Source organism: Cervus elaphus, chromosome 27, assembly GCF_910594005.1.
Source record: "Cervus elaphus chromosome 27, mCerEla1.1, whole genome shotgun sequence".
Taxonomy (NCBI): Eukaryota; Metazoa; Chordata; class Mammalia; order Artiodactyla; family Cervidae; genus Cervus; species Cervus elaphus.
Genome location: NC_057841.1, coordinates 44,621,682 through 44,633,696, shown reverse-complemented (window position 1 = coordinate 44,633,696; position 12,015 = coordinate 44,621,682). Strand labels below are relative to the sequence as shown.

The 12,015-nt window shown below is 48.0% G+C and overlaps 1 protein-coding gene across 1 annotated transcript in view; it reads right to left on the bottom strand.

Moving 5' to 3' along the window:
• Window positions 1-10,307: 10,307 nt before the first annotated feature.
• RALBP1 (ralA binding protein 1) overlaps window positions 10,308-12,015 on the bottom strand; it is a 41,472-nt gene continuing 39,764 nt past the window's right edge. The window contains exon 10 of the mRNA XM_043889683.1: window positions 10,308-11,738. Coding sequence (XP_043745618.1) covers window positions 11,526-11,738 — 213 coding nt within the window. The 3' untranslated portion in view covers window positions 10,308-11,525. The remainder of the gene's footprint in view (window positions 11,739-12,015) is intronic.

The window sequence follows — 12,015 nt, the reverse complement described above, 5'->3', positions numbered from 1 at the left end:
TCTCCCGAGTGCCTGAGTGTCCTTCCCTAACGAAACCCACCACCCAAGGCCACCAGCCCTCCGGCCCCGTGACTCCTAGAGGCCTGGGGGTCACCTTTGTGCCTGTGAGCTTCCACGTGAAGCCCCCGAGACCCTTGTGATTCCAGACCCCTGCAGCCTTTCTGGAACCCTGAATTGGCAAGGGCTGAGTCACAGAGCTGGCTTGGTAACGCAGCCCACATGGTCCCTCCCACCCCTGTGCGGCGCCAGGAGCCTGGGGTCGGGGGGCCGTGTGTCAGGGATATGGGAGCAGCCGATGCTAAACTACCTCAACAGGAAGAGCGCTGTGTCCCAGGCACTAGCTGCCAGCACCGCCCTTTCTGAGGTTCCAGGAGATGGAAGCAGTGGGTGGCGGGAGGAAAAGGCCCAGCCCAGAGCAGAAGGTGAGCCTGGGAGCAGATGTGGGACAGCAGGCATTTGAGGCTCCCCACCTTCGCCTTTGTGAACGCGTCGAGCCCTGTGGATCGATGACCTGCCGGGGTTGGAGCCGGCGTGGGGTAGGTGACCATGGGGAGGGAGGCCCAGCTCTCGCCCTCCACCAGCAACTCCAAACTGCAGCTTTTGTGGCTGCTTGAAAGTAAGGGTTTTGACCCAGTGGTGATTTGACCTTGAGGACATTTTGACTATTTATAAACAGAGTTCCTACTGTGACCCATTTTAGTTGAAGGCCTCTTCTGCTGTGAACCCTACTAAGTTGTTAAATTCTGCACTGTTTACATAGGTTACTAACTGACTAGTTTTAGTCCGATCTTATAAAAAAGTTATTTTCTTTTAAAATTTTTTTCCTAGAAAACTTAAGTGATCAGTTTTTAGTCCCTGGGACATTTTACAGCACTATTATAGCTTGATTTCTGCTGAATCTTTTTGAGGGCACATTTTGCTGGTTTAAATTCAGCAAAATTGGAGTTTTAGCCTAACCACGTGACTCTTTCACCCTCGTCAGCTGTGTTTTGTGTTCAGGAGTCAGCACTGGTGTTTGATTGGCTGCAGACGTCTCCTGGGGGGCGTGGTGTCTTCAGATGCTCCACGGCAGAGGCCATCAGCCGCTCCTGCCCTGGGCGACCACCCATCCCGAGGTGTCCCAGCGAGAGTGGGCGGGCAAAGCGCAATGTGGGGACTGGTCCCCAGGCAGACGCCCAGGGGAGGACGGCCTCACAGCAGGCGGTGCCAGGCCCGGAGGACGTTCCCTGTGGCTCAGACAGAACAGGAAAAGACAGTGGAGAGTACGTGCCTACCCGTGTGTGTGTGTGTCCTTCATTGGTCCTTCATTTGGAGATTTTTCTGGACTCTTAGTGTGTTTTGGCTTTCAAGTATCTTGAGTAGGTGATTTAGGACAGTGCTGCTCAAACATCGCTATGCGTTCAGTCACCCTGGAGCCCATGAAAATGAAGCCAGTAACCCAGCAGGTCTGGGTGGGGCCTGAAAGCCAGCGCTCCTACCAGAGCAGGGGGACCCCGTGGCTGTGGGATCTTGCCTTACCCAGATTAACACTCTTCCCATAACTTTCTTTTTAACCCCCAACAGCACAGCATCAGAACGACTGTTGCGCACTCAGCATTTGCATTTGGTTTCCTCAGTTGCGAGTCGGTGCTTTGCGATGCTGGGTGTCACACCCATAGGTGACAGGGGGTCACAGCCACAGCAGCTGCGATGGCAGTGCAGAGCTGAGCTGCGGGTGGGTGAGCCCAGAGCCCGGGTTCCCAGGGCCACCCTCCTGCAGCCCAGGAGGCAGCAGGCCCGGTGGGCACAGGCTGAGCGCAGAGGCACACGACGTCTCCTATTAAAGCGGCTTCTCTGGTGCCTCAGTACAGCCTCCAGGTGGCAGCGTCAGCCCTGGGGCACCCATTCAGTGGGTGTCCCCACGCTTTTACGTGCAAGGCCAAGAGCCAAACCCGGGCAGTTGTAATCCGTTCCGCTCCCCCAGGCCCACCTGCTCGAGCCGTCAGCAGGCTGTGCGTGTTCTCCTGCACTCACTACACTGGGTCCCCCAACCTATCTCCCCCAAGTGTCGTCAGCTCTGACCTGCACACCGCTAGGGACCTCTTTAGCCTTTTGTATCAGGGTCATCAGCCCAGTCGCTACTTGAGATGCTAAGACAGCACTGAGCTGACCTAAGTCGCTTTAGTCTTGTCCTACTCTGCGACCATAGCCTGCCAGGCTCCCCTGTGCATGGAATTCTCTAGGCAAGAATACTGGGGTGGGTTGCCATTCCCTTCTCCAGGGCATCTTCCCAACCCAGGGATCGAACCTGTCTCTTAATGTCTCCTGCATTGGCAGGCGGGTTCTTCACCATCAGTGCCACCTGGGCCCTTAAGGCAGGGCATGCCAGACTGAAAATAAACATACAAAAGAGGAGAGAAAAGCCAGTAAAGACAGCTTTTGAGATCACTGCTTTAGGCAAAAAGGCTCAGGAGGAAAAAAAAACAAACCAGGACACCCAATGAAGTGTGGCACAATCTTACATTCAAACACTAGTCACGGCTGACCTGAAATTCCACTCTAACAGGGCGTCTGTGTACACGGCTGCCTCTTGGTAAGGCCAACCGATGTCAACAGACAACTGGGAGCCACTCCTCTGCTCAGGGCCTCTGTCGCCAGAGGGGTGGACCACGTGTGCCATGGGTGCCCCGCCACCAGCCAAGCTGTTTCACCCAGAGGACGCACAGACCCTTCCTCACTGCCGCCCCTGGTCTGAAGCCCACAGCGTCGAGTTAACCTTACAGCAGTCAAGGATACACTTCTTTATCCCCACGTGAGAAGTGAGAAGCGCTGGAGTTCGGGGTGCGCCTTCCTTAAGAAGGCTGCCAACACCTCACCCCCACCCTTTGACCCCCAGAGCGCAGCCCTTGCTTTCTCCAGTTGCAGCCGGGATGTGCAGCGGGGCCTGCAGCTGTGAGGCCTGGGACACAGATGAGCACCACGCTTGTCCCTGTCCCCCACGCCCAGCTCTTCCGATCCCATCGGAGGTTGGGGCCCAGGTTGCCAGCCAGCGCCACCTCGTGCCCTCTCGCTCTCAGGGGATGCGCGGTGCTGGCAGCTACACCCAGGGGCTCTGAGCCTCGGTCTCTACTCGGGCCCCAGATGGAGAGAGGTTTATGCACAGCCCTGGCCTGAATTAACCACAGCTCCAGCTCTCCCAGAAATGAATCTTAAGCCAGGAAGCACCTGACGACCCCCAACATCTCCTAAAGGCAAGTACAGGCACACCTCATTTCATTGTGCTCGACAGATATTGCTTTTTTCTTTCTTTTAATAAACTGAAGGTTTGTGGCAGCCTTGAGTCAAACAGGTCTATCCAATAGCAACTTAAAAAAATTAAGGCATGTACGTTGTTTTATGCAAAATGCTATTTATTGCACACTTAACAGTGTAATGTAAACCTAACTTTTATAAGCACTGGCAAACCAAAGCCTTCCTGTGACTTGTTTTATTGCAATATTCTCCTTACTGGGGTGGCCTCAACCAAAGCCACCACGTCTCCAGGTCTGCTGTGATGACCTCATGATAACCCACCCACCTTCAGCCTAAGGTGACTTCCTGTTCCTGCTCCTTGGAACTCCTTTTAGCTGCTAGAGCGCATGCTGCCTGATTCAAGTCACTTTTATTCAAATCAAGTTTTAATGTTTTTCTAGGCCCCAGTTCCTGTAACAGTTGTGGCATCAGAAGTGGGGCCCAGAGGAGCCCCCGATGGTCCTGGGAGCAGCAGACACCCAGGCGCAGGTACTCACTGGGCCCCACAGCTTTGGCATCCTGAGCTATCAGACTCTATCTGAACATCTCTTCTTCTGGTTGGGGTCCTGGAAATCGGCTGGTGTCAGACTAGGTCAAACTGAGAAACAGGACTGAGTCCAGTTTCGACTGGGTCTGACTTGTGAGCCAGCCACATCTGGGGTTAAACCGGGTCTGACTGCGGCTCAGCTGGGTCCATGAGGCCTCAGGTGAGTAATGGTCTAAGGATGAAGAAGCAGGTTAATGGTACTGAAGGTGATCCTGAATCAGCATCTATGGAAGAGAGCTTTTAACTTAGAGGAGTTTCTGTCTCCTCCTCTACAGCATCTGTTGACCAGGAAGACACCTCCGGACACAACTCATCCCATAGCCTGCAGAGGAAACCCTGGGGAAACTGGAGAAGCCGGCAAAGTGTGAGAATTCTGCCAAATCCAGCTCTGCCAAGATCCACCACGGTGCCCGGTGGGGAGGAAGGTAAAGTGTTCTGTTGTCACCTGCTTTCCAGATCCAGACTAGCGGGCAGAGAATACTCGTGAGAATTAAGTGGTACCTGTGATATGTGATTGTGCTTTCAGGTACCCAGTAGTGGTTGACCTTTTTTCTCCCAGGGACAGATGTTACCTTCTTACTGGTCTCATTTTGTGTCCTGAGAACTTGGCTTAGTTGCCATCAGGTTGGAGATCAGGCAGAAGTGAGGGCTGCACCCCATTTGCTGCTAGGGTCCTAGTGACTGGCCAGCTGTCAGGGGAATCATCTAAAGAGCTCCTCCTTTGAGCCCTTTAGGGGTGGCTCTGGATTTTGGGGGCATCTGTTGCACCCTCTTTGAGGACACCCCTTGTAATTCATGGGGTTGCTCACTGCCAGGAATATTTACTGAACCTGGACAAGATATTTGAAAGTTTTTTTTTTTTTTTTCTAAGTAGCTCTATGGTCAGAAGTTGGCCAAATTAGAAGCTAATATTCAGAGCCTAATGTGAACTTTTTTTAAGCCTTCTCTCCAAAGCTGGAATGAAACTGTATACCCACAGGGAAAGAAAAACATTCTGAAGCCTTTGGAATGTTTTAGTAAGTCCTTCTGCAAAGATATACAGCTCTAAACCTAGAACATGGGAGCTTTTGATTTTCAACTTGACTGACCTTCTCGCTGATATGAAGAAGCAAACAGGACATGATGTAGTTGGGAGGGTGGGCAGCACCTTGGTACCATTCAGGTTCCCACCCACCTCTTGGAAGAATTTAACAACTGCACTTGTCTTACAAACCAAGTCTTCCGAAGAACAGTAATGCGGCTCTAGAGACAAACCAAACTTCCACCTGTATTTTTTCACCAGTCCTCAAACCTCCCTGTTCACCTCAGAAGGCTTGCAGACATCAAAAAGATGGGGATTTTAGGGAGCAACAGTCCTTCCACAGTGGGGCTTGCATTCTTCCTCTGTGCCTCTGGGGGTGTAAGTACTCTCCCTAGTTTCTCTAAGCAGTTCTCATCAGAGGAGAGGCTTCTGAAGACTAGGGCTGTGTTATATTCCACTGTGTAGCAGAGTGATTCAGTTATACATATATATACATCTTTTAAAAAAAAATATTCTTTTCCACTGTGGTTAATACAGTTCCCTGTGCTGTATACAATAGGAACTTGTTTATCCATCGTATATGTAATAGTTTGCATCTGCTAATCCCAACCACCCAGTCCCTCCTTCCCCCTTGGAAACCACAAGTCTGTTCTCTGAGTTTGTTTGTTTCATGGATAAATTCATTTGTGTCATATTTTAGATTATATGTATAAGTGGTAACATATTTTATCTTTTTCTTACTTAGCATAATAATCTCTAATTGCATCCATGTTGCTGCAAATTGCATTATTTTGTGCTTTTTTTATGGGCTTCCCTCATAGCTCAGTAAAGAATCTGCCTGCAATGCAGGAGACCCCAGTTCAAGAAGATCTGCTGGAGAAGGGATACTCTATCCACTCCAGTATTCTTGGGCTTCCCTTGTGGCTCAAGTGGTAAAGAATCCACCTGCAATGAGGGAGACCTGGGTTTGATACCTGGGTTGGGAAGATCCCCTGGAGAAGGGAGAGGTTACTCACTCCAGTATTCTGGTGGAGAATTCCATGGACTCTATAGTCCATGGGGTTGCAGAGTCAGACAAGACTGAGCGCCTTTCACTTTTCATGGCTGAATAATCTTCTGTTGTATATATGTACCACATCTTTATCCATTCTTCTGTTGATGGACATTTAGCTTGTTACCATGTCTTGGCGATTGTAAATAATGCTGCTATGAACATAGAGGTGTATGTATCTTTTTGAATCATTGTTTTGTCTGGATATATGCCCAAGAGTCGACTGCTAGATCATATAGTAATTATATTTTTTAGTTTTTTAAGGAACCTGTACCAGTTTATATTCCTACCAACAGTGTAGGAGGGTTCCCTTCTCGCCACACCTTCCCCAGCATTTTGAGACTTGTTAATGATGGCCATTCTGACAGCTGTGAGGTGGTACCTCATTGTAGTTTTGATTTCCATTCCTCTAATAGTTAGCAGTGATGAGCTAGCTATCTCATGTGCCTAGTGGCCAACTGTGTTTCTTCTCTGGAGAGATGTTGTTTTAGATCTTCTGCCCATTGTTGGATAGGATTATTTGTGTTTTTGTTGTTGTTGTTGAGTTGTGTGAGCTGTTTATACACTTTTGGAAGTTAAGCCCTTGTTGATCACATCATTTGCAAATATTTTCTCCCATTTTGTAGGTTGTCTTTTTATTTTGTTTATGGTTTCCTTTGCTGTGCCGAAGCTTATGATTAAGTCCCATTTTATTTTTATTTCTATTGCCTTGAAAGACTGACCTAAGAAAACATTGGTATAATTTATGTCAGAGAATGTTTTATCTCTGTTCTCTTCTAGAAATTTTACAATGTCTTTAATCATGGCTAAAATTTTAAAACAAACACTACAAGGTATCTCCTTATGTCTGTCTGTATGTATGTCTACCTCCAAATGGTATTGCCAGAGTTAATTTGTAAAGAGCCCTATTTAATTAGGTTTTATAGACAGATGTTACATAAATCATATATTCTCAGAAATATTGAAACTAACCTAAGTGTTTTTCAGGTTCATATGACCTAGGATAATATTCAGTAAATAAAAGCTAGTTTAAGTCTGTTGGTTTAAGGAAAACAGGCATGTCATTAAAGTTATTGGCATAAAATATATTTTTATTCTACCTAGGTTTACTAAAAAATAAGCTGTCATCTCTGTTACAGAATTTGTCGGCAAGAGGGATAACTTAAGATGCTTAGCTGTTTAACATCTTGTGAGATTTTCATGACTGAACATAATTGTTGAGAACAAGTGAATTAAATAGAGGTAAGATAAAAGTTTATTTATAAACTTTCCAACAACAGTTATACTTTACCGGTATGTCTACTTAAAAATAGTTTCCAAAATCTTTTTGGTAACTTGAAACCTTAAAGTTATACTGAGAGAAGTTAAGTGATGGACATTCATTAGGTATCACTGAATATCTAGATCATTTCCTAATAAGATAAAAATTCTGACATATTAATTACTGAACAAATTTTTATCCACTTTTGGCTTTTATGGAGGAACTAAAGATATTTGGGTCTCTCTGTAAACAAGTTTTGTGCCACACTGGAAAATTTAACAAGGATAAATGTGCTTCTAGAAATTATAAAATTATTATTAACTTGCCAGTCCACAGAATGCTAGTGCTAAGGTAGTGTTCACTAAGAAGTAAGGATTCTAAGGATTGAAAACTCTAATCACTAAGTCATTAAAACTACAGATAGTAAGGGTGAAAGGAAACTGTATGAAAAGTAGATAAGGAAAATAAAATGACAGTCTCAGGATGAGAAAGAGGAGAAAATCTGGGACAGAGCCTGGAAGCACAATGTCTGTGGAAAAGGAAGTGTATATGTGGTCAAGCAGGCTAAGACTGAAATGGATTAAAGTTTTTCTTAAAAAATTAAGTTTTACTAGCAAAATATACTGGTGCAAAATTAGAATTTGACTTTTCCCTCTGTTAAAAGGATAAAAAGTCCTCTTTGATTATTGTTCTGCTGTTTATAAGATACTGTAAAGAAAGAGTTTGTGTTTGTTTTACCTTTTAAGTAATCTATGTGGACAGCAAAAATTTTGTATGTTACCAGAATAACTGACTGTTTCATATTGTTTTTATCAGATCTTCACTTAACAACACCCAGTCTTCTAAACATTAAGAGCACTAACTTTTAACGTAAACTTTTGTATTTCCCTTTAATATCTGCTGTCACCTTGCTTAAATAGACAAGTACCATTGATTCAATGATCTGTGATCCTACTGAATTAAATGTTCAATCCTTTTGACATTTTCTCATCAAATTACTAAATAGATGGACTTCCCTGGCAGTCCAGTGGTTAAGACTCCACGCTTCTACTCCAAGAGGCACAGGTTCCATCCCTGGTTGGGGAACTAAGATCCCTCATGCTGTAGCCAAGAAATTAAAAAAAAAAGAAAAAAATTACTGAGATTCTTTTGACCTCAAAGTAAACTCATGTTTTCCAGGAGCCCTCTGGGAAGTCAAAAGATTTGCCTCTCATCTTGTAAATGAGATGTTAAATACTTGGGTTTAGTTGATATAATATGTGGGAAGAATTGTCAAATAAGAAATGATAATGATATGAAGGTTTTTGTATCAACATATGTTCCTAGTATGTATTCCAGAAATTGCCTGAAGTTTCTAGAAATGTATCAATACTTTAGGATAATCATTGGATAGTGAGAGTATGTATGCCACAGAAATAACTGCATTTCCTTATCAAATGAAACCTCGTCAGCTCTTTAATCACGGGCATTTCTCAGTCTTTTGTCCTTTACAGTTAGCTTTACGGGTATGCTTTTGGAAAGGGCAGATTTACGGAAAGCACCCTACAGGAGACTCTTGACCACTAACACCACTGCCAAGTTACAAAGTGTGGAACCTCGGCTGTGGATTTCACAGCTGAAGGCCCCCCCCAGACATCTGGTTGTGTGCAAATGTTGGAGACCACGAATCAAACCAACCAGGAAGAGAAGCGGCTGCCATCATGGTAGGATACTCCCTCCTAAGAGGGCTGAGAACATTTCTCTCCACTCCTTCCCTCTCTGGGCCTTCTACTCACATTCTGTGAGCGATTCTCCGGCCTGGAAAGAGAATGCTGTTGTCGCAGGGTCTGACACGCGTCTGAAGATCCTATAGTTCTGTCCACCACAAACTCCACCCTGATGCCCAGAGCAACAGTTTCTCTGGAGCAAACTCGGCCTTCTCTCTATCATATCAAGACCGTGGGTCTATCTCTCCATCTCTGGTTGACAACCCCCAAGCCAGGGACTACTGCATCTAGGCATTGGGTGGAGAAAGGGACACCAGCACAAAAACAACTGGGAAGCCTGCAGATCGTGGCATTTCCCCTCCTGAGCCTCAGACTAAGCCACAGTTAGCAGAAGGCATTCGTGATTCAAAAATCCCTTCCCTTGGCAGCTCTCCACTGCCCTGGCTAGGAGAAGGTGCAAGATGAGGCTGTGGTCAGGGACTGCTCCTAAACTCTTCAAGACACTGCAGACGCTGCTGCTAAAGCAAGAGCTGCCCAACAAAATCCCCAGGCTGGCCAGAGTTGTTCTTGACTCCAGCACAGTGAGCAATTACCTTTAGCTGAGCACTGAGGTGTCTGTTCTGGCCAACACTGCTTGCTGCGTCTGGATTAACAGCCCTGGGGAAGTGGAAACTCAGCTCCCTGAGGTCACTGAACAAGCCGCTGGGCTGCAGAAAGTATTGTCTTCAGCAGGCTCTTTCCTGACTTATGTGACTTTGGTGTAGGTCTCACGGCCCCAGACACTCACTGGTGGTGATCCTGCTGGGAAAGCCTTAATGTGTGTCTGCAGCACTCACCACCAAGCCGACCAAGCTCTCCCTCAGACTGGAGCAACAAGAGAACAGGAGCAGAAAGAACCACCAACTTAGACTGTCAACCAAGGTCAGGACCTGTGAATGCCACAGATTCAGCACAACTGGTGCAGCTGAGAGGAGCTCCAGTGCCTTAAATCTCAATCATGATTCTCAGGCTGAGAGTCTGATTGAAAGATAAGTTAGCAGGCCCAAAGCAGAGTCACCTAAAGGAAGCCCCGCCTTCACCAAACTTGAGACCATCAGTGTTGGCTCCCCCAGAACCCGAGCCTGAAGCCATCAGTCTGGAATCATGTGACCTGCACCAAAAAGGTGACCCATTGGACAGACAGACCCCTACCATCACCTACAAGACAGTAACCTGGTCACAACCCACCTTCCTGCCCAACCGGGCCGGCTGACGGGGCATCACTCACAGAAGCCACTGCAGATTCAGTCCAGGCAGCCAGACACCCACTCAGCACCAGCCGGGTGGGGAAGGGGACACAAAGCGAGTTAACACAAAACATCCTGCTCACTCGTGGACCTTGAAGGCACATCCGACCAGCTACAGTGCACTCAGGTATTTCAAAGAACGAACGGGTACAGAAAACAAGAAGCTTTTTTTCTCCCTCAAATGGCTGTTGAATTTATTTGCTTTATCAATAATGGTCCTGGCAAAAATTAGTTAACCAACGCTGAGACAACTGTAATGAAATACTGATTTTAAAAATTCATGACACCGTGATAGAAATTAGAGTTTACACAAACAAAAAAGAAACCTTCAGTATTGCCAGCAAATATAAAATAAATGTAATATGACCGACAGGACAGCAAGAAGGCTTTTATACATTTATATTTGACACCTGACCATATTTTCAGTCACCATAATATCTTCTCTCCAGGTTTAAAAAAATAGTATGCTGATTTCTATAACAAAGCTTTTTTTTTCCGTACAAAAATCAAATAATGGCCAACAAGTCACAACAGTGCAATAGGTAGAGAATAAAAAACCGCATTAACCAGGTGCTGAAATAAATACTAACCAGGAGAAGAGGATGCGCCCTCATGGGGTGTTTCCATCACCAGGACGTGTGGGTTTGTCTTCACAGTCCAGAGCCTCTTGGAGCCACTTACTCGGACCCAGCGGCACTGGACCCCGGTGCCTGTGAGCCGAACGCCTCGGGTAACCAAGGTCGTGGGGGGAGGGGGAGGGTCAGGACCACGGCTGACTCCCGAGGAAGTCCGATTCCTAGTACTCAGCCTGGCCCACCGGGCGTCCAGCAGCACTTCGCCGAGCCTGTGTGAACACACTGCAATCCTGTGTGAGCGCGTGGTTACCCATCAATATGGCTTACGCAGGCAGACACGCTTACATTCGGGCCCGAGCAAGCCACCCACGGCGCTCTGTCCTAATGGAAGGTCGAAGAAACATGCTGTGTGGACGCCCCGGGTCCTCCCACGACCCAGGCCACCGCGGTGACTCGGGCGGGGCTGAGAGGGGGAGGGTGGTGGGGCCGGCCGTTCAGGAAGGAGGCCCCCAGGACCCGCACCGCGGAGGTGTGAAGGCACAGGCGAGTGGCGGCAGCGAGATCCTGGGGACGTGGCGGGCGGGGCGGCCCCATGTGGCTCCCCCATGAACGAGAGAAAAATCCTGATTCTGCCGTAATAAAAAAGCAAAGAAAGACGATTTTTGGTTTAAAAAGAAGCCACTCAAGGGTTAAAATAGTTATTTAAGTTAACAAAGGAAATGACTCTTCCAAGAAGCCGACTGTCTGGGACACCGGTGTGCCAACCAGCAGTCTCCGTCTCCGGAGGCCCGCGCGTCCCGGCTGGTTCTCAGATGGGCGTCTCCTTCCGCTCCCTGCCGGGCGACGGCCTCGCCTGCTCCTTGGCGGCCGGGGGCGGGGGCGGCTCCCGGGCGCTGGGCTCGGGCTCAGGCAGGGGCTCGGGGCGCGCGCGCTGCAGCTGGAGCAGACGAAGCTGCACCCGCAGCTCGATGATGGCCTCGCGCTCCTCGTGAATGGCCTGGTTCAGGTGGTTGTTCTTGATCTGCAGGGACAGACGCAGTGGCCCGTCAGCGAGGGGTCGAGACCCCGGAAACGGTCAGGCTGAGCCACTGTCCCTCTGTGGACCTGGGGGGCTCCCTCCTTCCTGGGGTTGTTTTCCTGCTCAGCACTAACACGATCTGTAAACGGGCAGAGCGAGCTGCTGTCCGGGGCCTGTCACCCGGCCCCCCAAATGGCTCTGGGGCCAGCAACCCAGGGTGGGGGGTCCTGGGTGGGGTTCTCTGTTGTGTCCCAGCCCCTGCCAGAGAGAGAGACAGCAG